Source organism: Xiphophorus maculatus, chromosome 22, assembly GCF_002775205.1.
Source record: "Xiphophorus maculatus strain JP 163 A chromosome 22, X_maculatus-5.0-male, whole genome shotgun sequence".
Taxonomy (NCBI): domain Eukaryota; kingdom Metazoa; phylum Chordata; class Actinopteri; order Cyprinodontiformes; family Poeciliidae; genus Xiphophorus; species Xiphophorus maculatus.
The window spans coordinates 22499060-22518903 of NC_036464.1; the positions used below are offsets into that span (position 1 = coordinate 22499060).

The 19844-nt window shown below is 37.9% G+C and overlaps 1 protein-coding gene across 8 annotated transcripts in view; it reads left to right on the forward strand.

Annotated features, from left to right (window-relative positions):
- map4k3 (mitogen-activated protein kinase kinase kinase kinase 3) overlaps positions 1 to 19844 on the forward strand; it is a 51684-nt gene that overhangs the window by 28467 nt on the left and 3373 nt on the right. For 2 of the 8 annotated variants that reach the window (XM_023327628.1, XM_023327630.1), the window contains 19 exons: positions 2136 to 2188; positions 2391 to 2429; positions 4216 to 4290; positions 9631 to 9682; positions 9771 to 10137; positions 12508 to 12614; positions 12731 to 12772; positions 13691 to 13775; positions 13893 to 13972; positions 14259 to 14319; positions 14466 to 14583; positions 14810 to 14868; positions 15064 to 15167; positions 16409 to 16580; positions 16685 to 16753; positions 16878 to 16970; positions 17776 to 17846; positions 18303 to 18358; positions 19416 to 19469. In XM_023327628.1, the coding sequence (XP_023183396.1) occupies positions 2136 to 2188; positions 2391 to 2429; positions 4216 to 4290; positions 9631 to 9682; positions 9771 to 10137; positions 12508 to 12614; positions 12731 to 12772; positions 13691 to 13775; positions 13893 to 13972; positions 14259 to 14319; positions 14466 to 14583; positions 14810 to 14868; positions 15064 to 15167; positions 16409 to 16580; positions 16685 to 16753; positions 16878 to 16970; positions 17776 to 17846; positions 18303 to 18358; positions 19416 to 19469 (1757 nt within the window). Of the gene's footprint in view, positions 1 to 2135; positions 2189 to 2390; positions 2430 to 4215; positions 4291 to 9630; positions 9683 to 9770; positions 10138 to 12507; positions 12615 to 12730; positions 12773 to 13690; positions 13776 to 13892; positions 13973 to 14258; positions 14320 to 14465; positions 14584 to 14809; positions 14869 to 15063; positions 15168 to 16408; positions 16581 to 16684; positions 16754 to 16877; positions 16971 to 17775; positions 17847 to 18302; positions 18359 to 19415; positions 19470 to 19644; positions 19841 to 19844 lie in introns of those variants that run through there. The other 6 variants (XM_014473375.2, XM_023327634.1, XM_023327631.1 and 3 more) reach the window with 5 other exon arrangements.

The window sequence follows — 19844 nt, forward strand, 5'->3', positions numbered from 1 at the left end:
AGAAGGATTGAATGAAGCTCTGTGAAATGTTTTCAAAAGTTCCAGTGTTGATTCATGATTTAAGGATTTATCTGCTGTAAACCGTGGTCTATTGCCACCTTGCTGTCTACTGTTCTCTAAGAAACATTTGAGGCCTTCTCAGAACAACAGAGACGCTTTTACCGGGTTTTATTTTGGGTCATTATAGTGAAGTTGGGCCGAAAACGTCTGCCACATTCTCCAAGTTTTCCAGTAAAAAAAAGCTTGATGATAATTTTTCTTCTGTACGTTAATCTGTCACAAAAAAAGCAACCCCAATGAAACAGATTGAATACGTTGAAGTTGTTGGTTGAAAAACTCTGTGAAAGTTAAGTAAGTATGAAGATGTTTGCAAGGCTCTGGAGGTCCATCCTCACGAAGTCGGTCATCTCTTCTGGTCCGTCCGTGTTTCTCTCTCTTCACCTCTTTTCCGACTTTCCGCTTCACTAACTTGTGCTTCAGGTGTTATTGTCACATGATTATCACCGTTGTTCATTGTTGTTCTCTTGTTATGCTGTATATGAAATGCACACTGTGACAAACATACAAATGTACAGAGGAAGGTTAGACGTCCGAGTCGTACTCAGAGCTGGAACTGTGAAACGATCTTACATCAGTCTCATACTGTACATGTGCTGAAACTCTTGAGTGTTTGCTGCGTTGTGCTGTTGTTGTTTTTTTTTGTTTTTTTTTCAGCATATCTGATCTTTTTCTTCACAGACTCTCACCTTCTCTGTTCTAACCTGAATTTTGTTTTATAACTTCTGACCTGCTGTAGTTGACTACAAGCACGGAACCTTTGATTTTGTTTTTTTTTCTATCTTTTATTTATTTATTTTTTTCAGTACGTGTACTTTCCTGTTGCATGCTTAATTCTCTTTGTCTTGTAAAATGTTCGTGCAACACAGCAATCCTCTGTCTGTGGCTTTATGTAACAGATCCAAAGCCCAGCTTCTGATTTATATTGGTCTAAGTTAATCTAAATATAAGGCAGCTGACGCAGGTGATTTAAAACAGAATATAAAATAAAATATGTTGAGTCTAATTAATACCAGCTTCCTGATCCATCAGTACTTTCACTCTCTGGTATCAAAGAGTCTGACTTCTAAAACGTAACTAACCTAACCATAACTAGAACACTTTAAAGTAGTTTTAAGTTAGTCCTGAATCTGGACTACAACTTTTTTCAAATATAAGTTGACATATACAATTAAAAATACATTTAAAAAATAATTTTAAAAATGTATTCTTATGAAACGGTTCAAACCTTTTCTCAATTCCTGGTTGGTGTCTTAAGATAAAATTTAAAAAAAATTAGCTTTAGCTTCAGATAATCAACGAAAAGGCTGGAATATATTTCAGCTTTAAGCTATCTCAATGTGTCCACCTCAGGATTATTTGAAAACAGAAGTTTTGTGACCAAATATGGTTAAATTATACAAGATATTATTAATTTTTAAGTACCTTTATTTCAAATCAAATCAAAAGAGTCACGACTTTAAGCGTAACGTATAAATGTGGTTTTGACTCTGGCAAAATTATTTGAACAATTCAAAGCGTTTTGGTTGCTCTATTTATTTCTGTTTCATTTTATATCTTGACTGAAAAATACAGAAAGTGGCATAGAAATTTATAAGCACATCATACCAAAGTTACACAAACTCAGTTTTCAAGCTTCCAGGATATGTTAGGTTTTTTTCTTCTGTAGGAATAATTAAATGAATAAATAAAAATTCAGAAAACAGTAGAGATATTTTACTAGTAATGATTGTAAAATAATGGAAAACATTAATCCCACTTTTCTGTAAACTCCTGCTGTCCATGTTTTGCATATTAAAATTAATCTTTACAGTTTAAATTACATTTTATATTTTTTTTTATGCAATTAATTTTGTATGTATTGGATATTGGATAAGATAATTAGTGCTTTCTATTTTCAGAGGGGAAAAGTGTAGAAACTCTAGGATTAGTGGATTGGATCTATAAAATATAAAATTCCAAGGTGGTATTTATTTAGTTCCTTGCTCAGAAATTTTTTTCTTCTATTGATGTCATGAAGAAACGAATGCATATGATATACAGGACTACGATACTAATGTGATTTCTTTGTCTTTTAGGACTTGCAGTTGGAGTATGGCCATGATTCACCAAGTTTTCTGGCAGGAAACAAGTAAGTAGATGATTTTAAATTTCCAGTTTTGCTCCTTTCTCCCTCTGTTATACATGTTTTAGTGTTCAATCAATAGACTAGTCAAAACTATCAAGATTAGGAAGTGTGGACTATACTTTGTTCTAAAATTAACGCCGACGAAGCGTTAATTTTAGAGTTATTTTGTGTAAAACCCACTCATGTCTGTCTGCATCTTAAACAGAAGCCTTCTCAAGTCTGTCGAGGAGGAACTTCAGCAGAGGTGAGTCCGAGCCTTTTTCTTTTTTTCACATCTGGTTGGACTGACGTGTTTAACTGCGAGTGTGTATTTTAACCGCATTCACTCATCAGCGGATCATTTAACGGCAGGACTAACGGTGCCAATCACGCACAACTAATGCTATCATAATAATGACTTCAGTGCTGTCACAGCTCTCACATTCCAGGTTCTGCTTCTCTTGTTTGTTTGTTTTCTACTGCGGCTTGCTTTATGCTGCGACTGGAAAATGCTGAATTTCTTAGGAGCTTCCTGCAGAGAGCATGGCTCACACACACACACACAAACACGCCCGCACACACACATTCAGTTACATGCAATGAGTCACACATTTAAAGATGCAACCGACTTAATTCTACCAAAACAAGTCCTTGGAAAAATTCTTGTGCGCTTAAATGATAATTGTTGTTGTCCATGTGCTTTCTGATATTCTGAGATTTTGTGAGCTGCGGGAGAAAACAGTCCCTTTGAAATATTAGCTTTTTTATTACATTTTTAAAAATGCAGTTTTCCACTTTGAGGCTCAATAAATAAATGAGTGATCTCACTTTGTTGTATTATGTAGAACTGCTCTAATTAGATAGCAATATTCACACTTACATGCATAAGCAGGAAAGACTAGAAGTCCTTCATGCAGACACTGTAACTGGTTACATATCAGGACTGTCGGCTTTGATGATTGATGGTTATTACAGTTGTTATATCAAAAAAGCCAAAAAAAAATGTTAACTGAGGCTTAAATGACTTTCTAAGCTTTAAGCTGTTATTTTATTCCCAGATTTATTGACAGTGTAGCTCTGGGTCAGGTAGAAGTGTACAGGTGTTGGAGAGTTTAATAAAAAGAAGATGTGACAAATACTTCTGGTTGAACAGCAAAGTTTTTTGAGAACATTCAGATGTGGACAACGTTGTTGGCACCCCTGGTAGAAGATGGGTTTAAAATATGAACTACTTTCTTCTTTTACTGCTACAACAACTTTTCACAGGAAAATAAAATTTAGGCGCTTCTATTGAGTGGGTAAAAATAAAGTTCCTGCTTCCTGAAGGTGGAGTTTCAGAAATAGCAGGAGAGAGGCCCTATTTCAAGGCGTTAATATTTCTCTTCTGTCATATTTAATATTTGTAGCATTTTTGTAACAACTGAAGTTACCATAACTACTTGATTGTGCTATAAAATGGCACTATGTGCCTGGAAAACCCATAATACTGCCCCTTTAAAATAATAACATTTGCTGATAAACAGAAAAGATGTCATTGGGTCTAATGATCCATGACGTTTTGCCAAATCAACACAGACGTTGTTCAGTGCGAGATTCTACTATAATACTGTGGAAGTTTTATTTATTTTTAGATATCTTCTTTTCTTTTTTTTTTTTACTTCTTTACCTGGGGTGCCAATGAATTTGTCTGGGTCTGTATGGGATAAGTTATCTCCAGTGATAACAATGAGGCCACAGAAAGTATTTAGTGGAGAAGTGTTTAGTTTCAATCAGCGCAGCAGAGTGAGAAATGTTGCCGTTAAACCCGAGGGACTTGTGTATTATTCTGCTGGACTGGAATCCTTCAGTCCCTTCAGATCTGCCCTGAGTTTAGATCTTAGAGGTAGTGTGTGAACCGAGCTTTACTCAGCTCTCCCTCCCCCTCTTCCCTTCCTCCTCCTCCTCCTGTTGTCATCTCCCATCCCTATTTGCTTGATCTTGCCCCCATTACTTCTCTCCCCCACTGCAACAAAATCTACTTCCCTTTTTGTTCCCCCACCCTCCTCTCCCAGGGGCCATGTTGCACACTTAGGGGATGATGAGGATGAGGATGATGATGGTGCAGATGATGATGAAACTCACACTCAGTAAGTTCCCGCTCAGTCTCAGAAACTGGAAGCCTTTCTCTCCTTGTCTCCACATCTTTTTCTCCTCGCAAATGCCAAAAGATGAGTTTGAGAGAGAAACGAGGAGGAAGGCTTCTCGTCTTCTCTACAGTTTCATCCATGCGTCTCCATGCAGCACGAACCACCATCATGCCACCTGTGTGTGTGTGTGTGTGTGTGTGTGTTTTTTCACACTGCATCTGCTGTCTGATGTGAAGTTTTAAAGCTACTAACAGTTACTGTGAAGGCCTCTAATGCACTGAATTAGAAGTATGTTTTAAAAACAGATATTCATACCGTCAGGGTTTTCCACATTTCATCATAACAAACACAAACTTTATTGCATTTTAATTGGACCTTATGTAAAAGAACAGTGTGGCAATTTTTTCTTGTGAAATAGAAAGTGTATTGTGTATGGTTTTCAACTTTTTCACCATTAAAAATCTGAAAGCACTTCTATTCAGGCCATTTCGTATTGCGTCCAAAAAATGTATCCAGTATAAATTAGTGAATAAAGTCCACCAGTTTGTATCTAAACCTCAGTAATAAAGTTGCTCTTTGAGGACCTGAGCAGTTTGTTAGAGATTATTACTGAATGAAAAGCACAATGAAGACCAAGTAACCCAACAAATGGGTCAGGGTGAAGGTTGCAGAGACATTTAAAACAGCATGTTCCAGTGGAGGGCACACTTTAGCTAATGCTACAGTTGAGAGCTAATTATTTTTGTTTTCTTTAAGGACCTTCTACATAGTTCTATATATCACTGAAGACAAGACATTATTGTATAACAGCAAACCTAAAACAGGTACTTCTCACATTGTTCACCCATGATGAGATTCAGCAAATCATTTATGTTTTGTTTTTTTCCCTCCGGACAATTGACTGATGTATTGTGGGTATTGTGACTGATGCTCTACCGTGGTCAATTAGGCAAAATTAGCAACACTCTACAACTATAAAGCAACATAGTTGTGAAATGAGACATTTCACTCATTTCCGTGAGTGAAATGTCTGTTCCAAAAAACAAATCACTTCCTGAAGCACAAAAACACAAGTGGTTAATGATAAATTTGATTCTGTTGAGGTAGATTTGTTACAGTTCATGTTGTCATTACTACATGGTAGGTAACAACATCGCTAAAACTAGCTGTGTAGCATTAACTACCACTAAATACTGTGTTGGTGTACTGCTTAAGCATTAGGAGAACTAATGATTAGCGATTTAGCATTAGCGCAGCTAACATTTTAGTCGATACCTACCACTGGTGTTAGGGTATAAAACAATATCCCAAGCACAGAACACTGTTCAATCCATCATATGACAATGTAAAGACAAAAACACAAATGTAAACCTACCAAGACATGGTTGTTCTCCTTAAATGAAAAGCAAAGAGAAAGCGTTTTTCAGAGGAACCTAGAGGTTCAGTGTGCAGAGGTCAGCTGTTGACATTTTATTTAAGAATAGCAAGAGAAAATACTATTTTTCACAATCTGCTGAATGTAAAAAGCTGGCAGAGACAAACCCCAAAAGACTCGCGAGTGTAATTGCACTGAAAGGTTTTTCTACACAGTATTGAATCAGGTCAGCTGAATAGAAATGCAAATTTTTCAACTAAATGTTGAAAACCACAAATCCATTTTCTTCTATTTTGCAGTTCTTCTTTTTTCCCCCTTTTTTATTTGTTGTAACCTAGAATCCCAATAAAATTCACTGAAGTTTGTGGCTGTAAGTTTAACAGAATCGCTTTTTTTTTGTTTTGTTTGCAAAGTCACTGTAATTTCTGTAGTAGCATTAAAGTTTCACTCAAAGCAACATCAGACATTAGTTCAGTTTCATTTCTTTCATAGGTGGTCCTTGCTAAGTTTTCTTCTTGCTGTTCTGCCCTCCGCTTGCATCACCATCTGTGTGACTCCTTGCTCCGTCTGTGTGTGTGTTTACTCAAACTAACGTCTGCCTCCTCCTTCTCCTCCTACAGTAAAAAAACAAAAGTATATCTTCTATTTTTGCGTCAGACCCAAAGTACTGTGGTAGGCCAAAGTATTCCTTGTCAACAATATTGTCCACCACGTTTAGAAATGGATACTTTGCTCTTTGTACGTTGTTGGATTTTAGGTGGTAACAAACCACTCATACAGTGAGCTGAAAAATACAAAGGACATGAAGAACATGAAGCTGGAGTCATTGAATTGCGGTGTTCGTGGTGGGGGCATATTGGCTCTGATTTGTCTTTTTAAAGACTTCTGCTCATTTATTTGGGGAGGGGGGAGGGGGTTAAGATATTGCATGTTTGGAAATTATCCCCTCTGGTTTTGGATGCTATGCAACTGGAAAGACGTTTGCTCATAATGTCTTTACATTCGGACATTTGTGACGTGTAACCGAGGCAACAAGGTGTTGTTTTCATTACTGGAGGCGGCAGATAAGCATCTCAAAAGCTCAAATTACACCTAAACTATGATCTTTAATCCTGGAGGAGTTGGGGAAAAGAGGGTTTATGGATGCAGAGCAGGACGAAAGATCAGCGAGTGAAGGAGGAATCTCTTTCATCAATTGTAATAGGCAGATATCATATCCCAGCATCTTTTTCTGCCCAGCTTTCTACCCATGCATAGAGATTTAAAGAGGAACAGCAAAAGGAAATGAGGTGGATTAGCAGTCCTTTCCAACAACTGATGGTGGCGTGCAACATCAAGTATTTTTGGTTTGAAACGAACAAATGGGGCGTGGGATGCAACTGAACAGCAATCAAATTCCATTTGGTTCAATTTTCTTCACAAAAGAATTAGAAATATATGGTCAAGTCAGCCCAACTATATAGATATATTCAAATTTAGTTACCTGCATTCCAAGACACTGATGTCAACCATTATGCCAATTAGCAGCAGAACCAGGCTTGTACTTTTTGTGTTAAAGAATTGGTCAAAATAACTGGCAGTAGTAGCTACTTTGGTGGCTTCATTTATGGAAGAAACACAATTAAACAAAATAAAAAATAAAAAAAGAAGAATCTCTGACTCAGTAGTAGCATCCATAGCATGAAAAACAAAGTATATTTGGGCAGCAGTAGCTCCACCCAAGAGCGTTAAACATACTAAGTGCATCATTTGTAGAGCGAGAACACAATGTTATTGGCAGGAGTGCTTGAGCTGATGGCCCTCTCCTTTATATTTTTATTTTATGCACATGCATAAAATGTGTGCCGGCTGTTATCCTCATGCTAGCTGACCCCATCCAAATACTTTCGCTGGTTGAAATACAGAACAAGTTGCCGTGCGCCATCGTCAACATATTATCTACATCAGATTCTGCTGATCAAAGCAGATTAGATGAGCGATGGAGGTTTCTAAAGTGGTCCCATCCAGCTGCATCAGAGTTGCTCTGTTTTCACACATGTGGAGTAAATGACTCCTAATGCGTTTGTTACTCTAGGAGCTTCTTGGTCCTGTCTCAGTTGACCGTGTGTTGCACTCCACTTGTTTCGGTTTTGAGCTCTGTAAACACGTCAGTAGATCTCGGAGGAGCAGCTCCTGAAAAATTCAAGACCAAACTGTTTGTACGTGTAAAACATCTCAGCGGTTTTCATGTGATAACAGCATTTTTTTTTTTTGTTTGTTTCCTGTCTCGTGTGTATTTGTTTTCATTTCATTTACTGACACCTTCAATAATGATTTCTGCCTTCTGTATCACTCATTATTCATTAACATGTATCTCTGTTCGGCATGGGCTGGCATGAGTCTCATTGTATGATAGCAATGAGTAAAAGTGTCACAGTTTGTTATGTATCACAATATTAACACTGATGTTAAAAATAAACATGTTTAACGTGAGCTAGTAATTTTTTATTTAAGGCAGAAAAGCAACAATTACTTCAACAACTGACTACTTTATCTGCCTCGTCAGGTAGCTAGCCTGCAGTCAGCTAGCTAACAGACAGGACTCTCATAGCTTGCTAACTCTAGTTTGAAAGAGTATTAGCTTTTAAGGATGTGTAACTCTACGCTCCATAGAGCCAGGAAAAACTCTTTGGCTCTTTAAATTAAAATGTCTTTAAGCCACAAAACATAGTTATACACCTTTAAAAGTCTTGAAAATTATGGACTTTAATTTCAGTTTAAAATAAGTGTATGGAACAATATCCCATTGTCTAAAAATTGTATTCTTCCTTCCCTTTTTTTCGCTTTATCTTTCCGTCCTTTCATGTCCTTCTTTTGTTTCCTTACTTGTGTTCTTTACGAGCGTTCTTTTCTTTCTTGTCGGTACTTTACCTCTACAAATCAGACATTTTGAAGGCACCGGGCTTTGGTACAATTTTTCTTTAAAGTCGCACAGAACTTTAAATCACGTCACCTTGATTCTAAGAATAAAAAATTATATGGGAAACAATACAAGTAGCAAAAAAGCAAAGGCGAGCAGAGAAAGGGGTGCACCGATAATTTGCTACATGTGAAACAGATCTTATCTATAGCTTGTTTCCATCCAATTGTCGTGCAAATTTTGAGTGAACTTCTAAAATGTTGCAAAAATAAAAATTAGCCATGTCTCCATCTATTGGTTTGGAGTGAATCAACTAGACTACAGGATGTAATTTGGTCAGATATTGATGGCTGTAATTAAACAAGATATAGAGGTTTTTTTTACTACATATCTAAGAAGAATGGAGAGAGTTTTCCCCCAGAGAGCATTTACTGTTCTCCAGAAAAGCCAAAAACCACCTTATGCAAGCGTATAAAATCTTTCTTTTTTTCCGTGAAACCGAGGACGTTTGCTGTTTTCATCACCCTTTTCTGATGCGATACTTCAAAATGTGCATCAAGAAACATCCTCTATTGCTCTGCAGTGACAGAGAGCTGTCTGAGCGCACTTCCAGCTGGTCACTTTTCCAGGTGCTCAGTTAACAATAGTCACCCTAGTGTTGCCAACTTTGCGACTTTGTCACTATATTTAGCAACTTTTCAGACCAAAAACAAAATATAAAATACAATGTCATTGGCCAAAATTGGGCTACTTAGTGATCTGTTATTGACTAGAAAACTGCAATCGGTGCACCAGAGTTACATGGTCAAAAAATGATACAGAATAAATACTAAAATAAACATTAGGTGAAAAAATTGTAAGGTTTTTGGCAAATTGTATTCTATGAATATAGAAATTAAACCGCAATGTGTAGAAATACACATGGATTTCTACACATTGCGGTTGTGTGTAAAGATTATTTTCTTTTTTTATATAAAAAAGAAAATAATCTTTCACTTCTAATTCTCACAAATCTGGTTTTCAGTCAGTGTCGCTTGTACTAAGGAGCCGTCTTTTCATTCCCCAGCAAATCAAGCACTATCAAGAGGCCAAAGGAGCCACCCCCACTCCCTCCGAAGGTAGGAGTACTTGTCGTTTTCAATCAGTTTGTAACTTGATATATAGCGGAAGAAAAAAAAAATCCAACTCCTCTTTATTTACTCCCAGCCTAAGTCTCTCAGCTCCTCCCAGCACCAGCCTCAACACAAAAACGATGATGGCCAATCGCACAATGACGACGACGGAGGGGGAACCATCAAGCGGTGCCCGGCCACAGAGACGCCGAGCCCCGCCAAGGCGTCCACCAGCGTCCCCCCGCGGCCCCCGCCCCCGAAGCTGCCACCCCACCGCCGCAGCAGCCTAGGTAACGACAGCCCGCAGCGCAAAGACGTGGAAAGCTCTGCCCCAGAGGATGATGATGATGGCAGCTTTAGGCATTTCTGGGAGTGGCTCCACACGCCTCACACAGAGGAGGAGCTGGAGGAGGCGTGGGAGGTGCTGAAGGAGGTGAAAGAGGAGCAGGAAAAGGAAGAGAGTAAGAGCAGCTGATTGGTAGCCGGGTAGTGTCCACAGACCCTGTTGTTCCCTTCAGTTTTTTTTTTTTTGTGGTCTCCCATTAGCCAGTTCTTGTTCTTGTAGACTAACTGATGTACCTGTTCCATGAGCCCATTAACAGCAACGCTTTTTAAGTTTTATTTTATCCTTTTCTTTAAAGTTCCTTCTCTTCATCAGCTCCTGCTCCGTATTGCTGTTTGTCTTTTCTGAAGTCTAATTATTTTCCTTTTTTGTTTTTTAATCCAGTAAGTCAAAAGCTACTACTGCTTTCCCTCACTCTCTAGGAGGAAGAAGTCACAGTTCAATCAGAGTCAGATGATCATATGATGAAACTAAGAATTCAGTTGATGCTCATATTTTACAGCAAAATGAAGAGAGAAAATAGTTTGCAGAGCAATATCCAGGGTCTGAATTTCAGAAGGGTTTGTTGTGATGCTTATCTGAGATGTTTCTCCTATATAGTGTGTTTTAGCCCCAGGCTGTGAATCAGAATGTTTTATGCTTTCTTCCAGCATGAAAAGGATTGCTAGTTCCAAATCTGAAAAACATGTTTATTCTCACAAATTTGCTTAGTTTGATGTAGTCAGCAAAATGCTATTTTAGTTGTTTGATCATGTTGGTTGTATTGAGCACCGGTTGTTTTTTTCTTTGTTTCCTGCGCCTTGCAGTGTGTGTGCTGTTAATTGTTTCACATCAGAACCTCAAAAGTTACTGGAGCCCCGTTTGCCACAAACCATGTACAGCAAAAAGAGGAAACTCTTGGAAGGACTGATAAAATAAGACCAGAATTTAATATTTTTGGATACTTGCAAAAGTGTTGAGTTGGGGACGGCAAAAGACCTAAGTGTGGTGTGAAGATTCACCGCCCAACAGGACAATGACCCCACTCTAGCTGCAATGGAGTGGTTTGGTTCACCTAAATGTGACAAGGAATTTTTGGCAGTGCTTTAGAATCGATATTCACAGATACTCACCATCCAGTCTTACTGAGCATGAGCTATTTCGCAATGAATGGGCAAAAGAAATTAAACCTCTAGATGTCCAACGCCAGTCAAAGTACACCTCAGAAGTCTTTGAGGCTGAATGTCAGCTGAAGATTGTTCTGCAAAGCTTTCACTGAAGAAGATTGAACACAAATTCACTTTTTTTTTTTAGATTTTTACCCTTCATTGTTTGTATCACTTTGTGTTGCGCTGTCAGATAAAATCTCAACAAAATCGCACATCCTTAAAGTCTTAAATTCAACAGAAATTAAGGCCTTAAAAAATCTTAAATTCGTTAGAATTTAAGATAACATATTGAAGTTGGTCTTAAATACGTTAAGTTGGCTGGACAGCACTTGTTTTTCCATTGACCAACCCTTACGATGCTATGTGCATTCTATGCAAAAAAGCTTGGCCCTACTATAAAAAATACACAATTGCTTTTGGACTTTTCTGTCATGATGAAGGTCTTAAATTTTATTTCTTGTCTTAAAAAGTCTTAAATTTGAGTTGGTGAAACCTTTGTCAAGTATGTGGCAATATAAAAACTGTCAAGGGGCATAAATACTTTTACATAGCACTGCGATTTCCTCTGACAGGTCATACCTTCTTTCTGTTTTCTTCGCTGGCCAGGGAAAGACTTCCTTAAGCACGAGTGTGTGACTTTCTGTGTCATTGTGGATGGGGTTGTTGGGCTGACAGGACCGGGTAAAAACAAGGGTTTGGTCACGACTCGCGGATTCCTTCTCACCATCGAGATATTGGACTCATTTCGCAAAAAACAGGCTTTCCAAACTCTCCAAAAATGACTTTTCAGAACAACAGCAGAGGAGGAGATAATCACTGTTTTCTGTAGGTCTGTCTGTGTCGGAGCAGCACATTGTCGCAACAGAAATAACTTCACAAACAAGTGCTGCGGATAGGATTCAGAATTTTTTGACGTTGGCCTCAGTCGCTCCGCTCGCCCTCGCCGATTTATTTCCGCCCGTCCACGCAGTGCTGACAACACTTGAACCACACCCACTCAGCAGATCAGAGGTCTTTTGTCTTTTCATGCCACCGGTGCAGCTTGTAATGCAGCTTCTAATGCATCGTCTTGTGTGCGCAGAGGTTGTTTTGTCAGCTGCTGTCCAGCGGTAAGCAGTTGGCACATTCACACCCTTCATTGCTCATGCATTATATTTGACTCTGTATTCTTCCTGCTAGTCTCCTCCCCACACTCTGCTCCCGAGTTGTTTTGCCTGTATAATTCCTCTCTGTCTCCAGTACCTCAGGTTAAATTGTTCGCATTATGACCAATAAATATGTCTGAAGCCTCTCAGCCGCACACTCATTCAGCCGCTGTGTCGCTGGTGTTGTTGTTTTAGGTAATGGACTGAACTCTCCCCATAATGGTGAGAGGGAAAGTCCTGGAGAGAGGCAGTCCACTATGCCCCCTAGTGTCCCCGTACGGAAAGACAAGAAGGATGTTCCCGTAAGTAAACGTTCTACTTGAGTTCCAGATTAGATATTAAACAAAATATTATTGTATTGAACTGTTTGTTGAAATATGCACGCTGCTAAATGTTTCTTTTCTTGTCTGTGACTTAGAAGCCTATCAGTAACGGTCTTCCTCCAACACCGAAGGTCCATGTAAGTTTCCGTGTCTTTTGTGATCACAATGGTCAGAATACCCACAATTCAGGGTTTTCCGAGAAAGCAAAATCATTTTGTGGAGCCAATTTCAGTTAGTTTAGTTGGTTTTTAGTTGTTTGTCTTTTAAGAAAATGGATGGAGTTTACCGTTTTCCAAGCAGTCAAACAAAGATCGTAACAATAATTGCATGCGTAGCAGTCCGAAGAACAAAGCGCAGTCTGGAAAAGTATGAAATTTGATTTGAATATTTTACATGTCTGGATACATGTTAGACAATTAATAATGGAAAAATGTTGGTATTTCTAGACCAGGAGTCTATAACCTTTACCATCCAAAGAGCCATTTCCCCCCAAGTCCAGCTAAATAAAACTTGAGAGCAACAAGTGTTGCATGACCTCTTAAAAAAAAGACATGTAAATTTTAATATGTCGCTGCTACTGAAGGAAATGTGACATTTTTAAAGAACCACCATTTTACTTCATTTTTCCAGCTGTAAAATGCAGAAAACCATAAAACTTTAGCTGAAAGAAGACAAATACATTTTCTTCCAAGGGATTTTGATATTTGTGAAAAAGTGCACTAAGTGTTTTCCACCTAGTGGCAAGAAAATTAGATATAAAAATGTTATTGGTACTTTGAGTGTCATTCTGTTGTGGAAATTCAATATTGAAAAGCTGCTAAAAGCTCACATCTCACATTTTTTTATGACTTGGTGTTTAATGGCATCCCTCTCTAGAAACATCTTTGGTAAACTCCTGGTGAACTTCTATACTTATAGTTAATGACCGAATGATTCTGTTTGATAATTCCACCATATTTGACATTAAAATATGGCGCAAAGATGGATAACCATGACAACAGAAGAACGTCAGGCTAATAAAGAATAAAGTTATAGATCATCTTTCCTGTTTACAGATGGGTGCCTGTTTCTCCAAGGTGTTCAATGGCTGTCCTCTGAAGATCCATTGTGCCACGTCCTGGATCAACCCCGACACTAGAGGTAACCAAAAGGAAAACCCATCTGGGTTTAGAGCAACAAACGTAAATCTGTAATCTCTTTCTCCTTTTACTTTAGTTTGTTAAATCTTAAGCATTTTTTTGTGTTTCTGGGCTTCAGATCAGTATTTGATATTCGGAGCCGAGGAGGGAATCTACACGTTAAACCTTAATGAGCTTCATGAGACGACGATGGAGCAGGTCAGACACAACATGATAAATGCAAAACATCATTTGTTAAGAGTCTATGCGCTTAACTGGGATTTAATGTGACCAATGAGTGGATGAAAAAGTATACTTTTTCTTAACTTTTTTTAAAAAGTTCTTATTTAAAAAAAATTACAATTTTTGATTATGCAGGAGTTGCATTCTTGCTGAATAGAGAAACACAAGTAATTGTAAAACTATCCCAACTAGAACATTGCTACTTAACCAGTTATTTTCCTGTAGTTATTGCTATAAATTAAGTATTTCTGTTTGTTTGTAGCTCTTCCCTCGGAGGTGTACGTGGTTGTATGTCATGAACAATTGTCTTCTTTCTATATCTGGTGAGTTGAGAAGCTCGTTTATATTGAACAGACGGCTAATGTTGTATTCGTTAGTTTTTTCTGCTGTTTTGCATTCCTCGTTAGATTTTTCAGATTTCTCACTCTGTAATGACCTGGTGTGTGTGATGAATAATGTCCCGCTGCAGGAAAAGCCTCCCAGCTGTACTCCCACAGTCTGTCCGGACTCTTTGAACAGGCCAGACAGCTGCAGAAGCTACCAGTAGCCATTCCCACACACAAACTCCCTGATAAGATTATCCCAAGGTAACGTCACTGTCAGGAAGTCCAACCTGTTAATTATTTGCAGTCTCCATTTTCTTTTTAGCCATTTTATCTTTTCTTTTTTTTTGTAGGAATCAACTTTTATTGACTTGAAGTTAAATAGGTTAACAACAACAAAAGCAGCCAATTCAGAATAAAGTTTTTGTATATTTACCTCAGGTTAATAAGCCTGTTTTGGTGAGTAATGTTTGCTTGTGCCTGATTGTAGGAAGTTTGCTGTTTCCAATAAGATTCCAGACACTAAAGGATGCCAAAAGTGTTGTGTGGGTAAGCATCTGTCATGTTGTTCATTTTACAACTCTTCAGCGTATATGTGCGTACGTTATAAAAGTCAATATTTTTTTAAAAAATCATATTGAAATTTTTAATTCAAGAAGTTTCCTACTATTCAGGAAATGGTAAGATCAAACCAAAGGTTGTAAAGAAGACTTGTGAGTGATAATGTGTGTCATTTCCTGCTAGTCCGTAACCCGTACACCGGCCATAAATACCTGTGTGGAGCCTTCCAGTCCAGTGTCATGCTGCTGGAGTGGGTGGAGTCCATGCAGAAGTTCATGCTCATCAAGGTCAGCCCCAAACTGCTCTACATTATGTCAAGCTTTTTTTTTGTCTTACAGTTCAGCAAAACATGTTTTACTTGACTTATTCACATAAACACAAATCCATTTAGTATATATATATAAGATGGGGAAAAAAATCATACCTTGATTATAATTTTTATAGGATAGTACAGCTTCTGAACTGCAAACAACTACTTCTAGGTCTTTCCTAAATACTCCTTTTTCTCAAAAAATATTGTAAACATTTAAGATTACCTTTTTTTTTTTGTTGAGGGCAGACAAAAAACGCGACTGCGCGTTTCAGAGCCTGCTCGACCTTAAAAGCCTTAAATTCATGTATTTAAAATGAAGGCCTTAAAATGTTTAAACATTTTTAAAGAAGTTTGACTTAAGGTCTTAAATTTTGCCTCGGAATGACTATTTAAACTTGCATATTCTATTTGGGGTTTTTTCTGTCAGGCAAAAGTTTGAGTCCTACTCCGACATCCTCATTGTATTCAGTGACTCGAGATGGCTAACTAGCTGCTAATATACCCTTGCTAGGTAGTTACCTAGCTTTTGTACATCTATCAAGTAAGTGCAAATGTATCGCCAGTTGGCTGTACATTTCTGTGGAATTATAGGTCTTAAATTCCATTCATAAGGATCTTAAAAAGTCTTAAATTTGAGTTACTTTGAAATCATGAAAAATATGGTATTTATTTTTACATCTGAATACATTTAGAAATCAATTTTTTCCAGCCTTTTTGGCCCTACTTGTGTTTTGTAAAGGACAAAAATCTAAAGAAATCTGATCCAATGCTTTTGTGTCTGAATTGGCTGCTTCGCCTTTAATTGGCCACATCACATCTTGATTTTAACCATCAGTTTGTTTGACTAATGTTTTTGACCAGCTGATTGCACTCTCACTATAAATAATTTTAAGAAAACTACTAACGGGCCATTTAACAGTTTTGGGGGAAACTTTGAACTTAGATTGAACCGTTAGGTGCCTACCAAGACACTAAGATTTCCCTTTTTTTATTTTACAACAAGCCAAATGAAAGCAGTAATACTCAAAAACTGCGCTAGATTATATTTTGTCAAATGTGCACAAATCTAGAAATTCAAGTCTTTTAAAACTATGAAATTTGAAGATGAAGCATATGTAGGACTTATTCCTGACTTGGCAAATATAATCTGCTATCTGACACAGTTTCACATCTGCAAACTTTCTCCCATATTTCTAATTCCTTTTTTCTCTGCAGAACATCGATTTCCCGTTGCCATGTCCGTTGGAAGTCTTTGAGATGTTGGTGGTCCCGGAGCACATGTACCCTCTGATCTGCGTGGCGGTCAGCAAAGGAACCGAACTCAACCAGGTGGTCCGGTTCGGCACCGTCAACCCCAATGCTACCTCCTCCTGGTTCACAGAAGCAGGTCAGAGCGGCGTGGCTCTTTCTGGGGCTTTTTATTCTTATTTTATTTTAGCGAAAAACAACTGGAATCGAAACTAAACCCGGTCCTGATGTTTTTCTTTGCAGACATGCCGCAGACATGCGTGATCCACGTCACGCAGCTGGAGCGAGACACTATTCTGGTCTGCCTAGACAGTGAGAAACACAACTTCTACTCATCTCAACGTTTACATTTTTAGACCAAATGAAAACATATTTACAGGCCATACTCTGATTAATTTTTTTTTCTTTTTATCTCATCGTTTTTTTTGTCATTCAGGATGTATAAAGATAGTGAACCTCCAGGGCCGGCTAAAATCCAGCCGGAAGTTGTCCGCTGAGCTCACCTTCAACTTCCAGATCGAAGCTATAGGTAACGGACGGAAAACTGGCTAGCTGATTAAGAAAGCTTTTGAAACAAATTATTATTACAGTAATGTGGAAAAAAACATGACTTTCAATTAAATATCCTATTGTTTTAAAGAAATGTTCACATATCAATGACCGACTCCAATTTTCTGGAATAGGAATTGGTAACACTTTATTTGATAGGGTGTGCATAAGACTGACGTGACACCTGTTATGAACAGGAAGAAGTCTTTATGAATGTTTATTTGGTAAATAATTGCATTTTTAATTTTAAAGCCCATTAAAAGTGCCATATTTGCATTAAAGTGTCAAAGTTGGTACCTCTAATGTACTTTTAATGCAACTTTGCATTGAAGGTGTCATTATTTACCGAATGACACTTCATGACAACAGTCATAAACATTCATAAAGAACTCCTTCATGTTCATGACAGGTGTTATGTCATATTTATGACAGTGTCATGTCAGTCTTATGCACATCCCTTCATATAAAGCATTGCCTAGGAATCTTATCTAATTGCACATTAACAACAAAAAATAACTTTGTTTTTGTCATGGGTAAAATCTAAGGCCTCTAGCGCAGGAAAAGGTTAGGACACTCTACCCCCGAATAACAAGTATGTCTGTAGACAAAGTAGGCGTTTCCAAAGGAAGACATTTTTTAAGGATTACGCCTTGTTGGACAAAATTAACGTCTGTCGTTCAACTTTTTCTTACTTGTCCAGCACTGGACTTTCAATTATCTATTTAGTTTCACGATAAAAGCCTTATTTTTGATAAAAGCAGAATGAACGTCTTCTTTTTCCGCAGTTTGTCTTCAGGACAGTGTTCTGGCCTTCTGGAGACACGGCATGCAAGGTCGAAGTTTCAAGACTAATGAGGTTAGTCTGACCTTTTAGAGCTGACCTGTGTTTTTACAGTAGAATGTACTTTATTGAACCCCAAGAGGAAATTGCTTTTTCCACTCTGAAATAAAAAATTAAGATCACAACAGTGTTGTGGAAGATGTTTACCACTAGCTAGTACGGCAATAAGCTTTTTTTTCTCTGGTAGTAAAAACTATAGCTTTGTAGACTTTATGTAATTGTGACACTCCCGACTAATCACTCTAGATTTATCCGGTCAGATTGTTTTGCTCAGAAACGAGAAGTTAGTAACAGTATCATCATGCCTGTTAAGATTAACCGCTAAGTCTAAACAGGGAATAAAACCTAGTGGAAATATGAGGCTCACTCATTGTAGAGTTTTTAACCAGTCTGTAGATTTCAGTCTGCAAATTTCTGTCCACTTTCTGTCTACCTTGAATCGACAAGAATCTGTTTGTTTTTTTTCCCTAGATCACGCAAGAGATCTGTGACAACACACGCATCTTCAGACTACTGGGATCCGACAGGTGAGAAAGGCGTCCAGTTTCACTGTTGCACATTTTCAGATAGACATGCGCGGTCACGGCTGGAAAATGCTAAGAGTACAAAGTGTAAATTTCTGTTTTCTGTGCATAGTTCCTTGCAAAAGTGCCCTGAACATTTTCACTTTTTCTGATTTTTTTTTTTTTTACGATGGCAAACTTTGATGTATTTTATATAAATCACCAAGTATGGCGTGTGTTTGCTTTTTACCTCCCTTTACTCCTGTGTTACACCTAAACAAATGAAATCCAGTGTAATCAATTCCCTTTACGAATCACTACAAAAGTAAACGTCGTCCACTACGCGAGATTAACAAATGCTTCTGTTCTGTGAACACCTCAGATGTTTGTTTTTGAGGACAGTGTATTTTTGAAAATCTCATCTAAACTGTTCCATCCATCATCTGACAATTGAGAGATTGTGGAACAATTACAGATATACTACAATATACATCTGTAGCAACTAAAAGGCCAAAAGAAAAATGTTTAAATTGTCTCAATTACAGTCCTCACTGTGATTGAAACACTCATAAATCCGGACAATAGACCTTGAGGTTTGACTTTGGAAACCAATGATTTGGAATATAGTAGCTTCATGTCTTACAATGGCCCATCCAAAGTCAGGACTTGAACCCAATTGAAAATGAATGCCTCAAGCTTGAAATGTACTACACCACCTCAAAATCGCACTAAAATGCATTGAAGTGGTTGTAATAAGAAAAATGTTCAAATAAGAAAAATGTTCACAGGGCATGGTTACTTTTGCAAGGTGCTGCAGCTCCTCTTAGACTAGTTTTTGGTTTCTTGTCCTCATCGATGTGTGTTAACGTAGCCATATCGGAACACACAACACAATTCCCAAACATAAAACTATCACTAGCAAAGAAGTTCTGTAAAAAAAACAAATGATAATAAGTTGGGAACAAATGTTGTAGAAATTTCTGTTCAACTTTTAAGCATTTCTTTTAAGTGTGAAAAGTCTGACTTGCCATCCACACACAAACACACCATTAACATCCTCTCTGCTGCCTTCTCGCTGAAGACGAGCTGACGGTAGAGACCCAGACTCTGAGGACAGAGGCCGCTCTCTGCCCAGGTACAAGCACCGCTCACCAGCTTTTTTAAAATTATTATTATTTTTGTTCTTTCGGGATTCCTAACAAATTCCTCTTAAACGTTCTGGAAGATTCTGGTGTCTACCTTACTACTGATCCTCTTGAGTCCAAATAAGGGATGATGTCTCACGTTACAAATCTATTACTCTGTTCAAGGTGTCGTTTGGGGTGACCAGCCATTTTTTTCCCTTCTCCAAATAACATCCTTCAGCCGATTTCTCCATGGGTTGCTGATTGACCGGACGTTCCTACATTAAATCCTGTTTCTTCATCATTCCTTTTACTCTTTTGATTCATGGAAATCATGCCGTATTCTTGTTTTTGTTTTTTTAATTTAAATTAACCGCGTGTGTTTC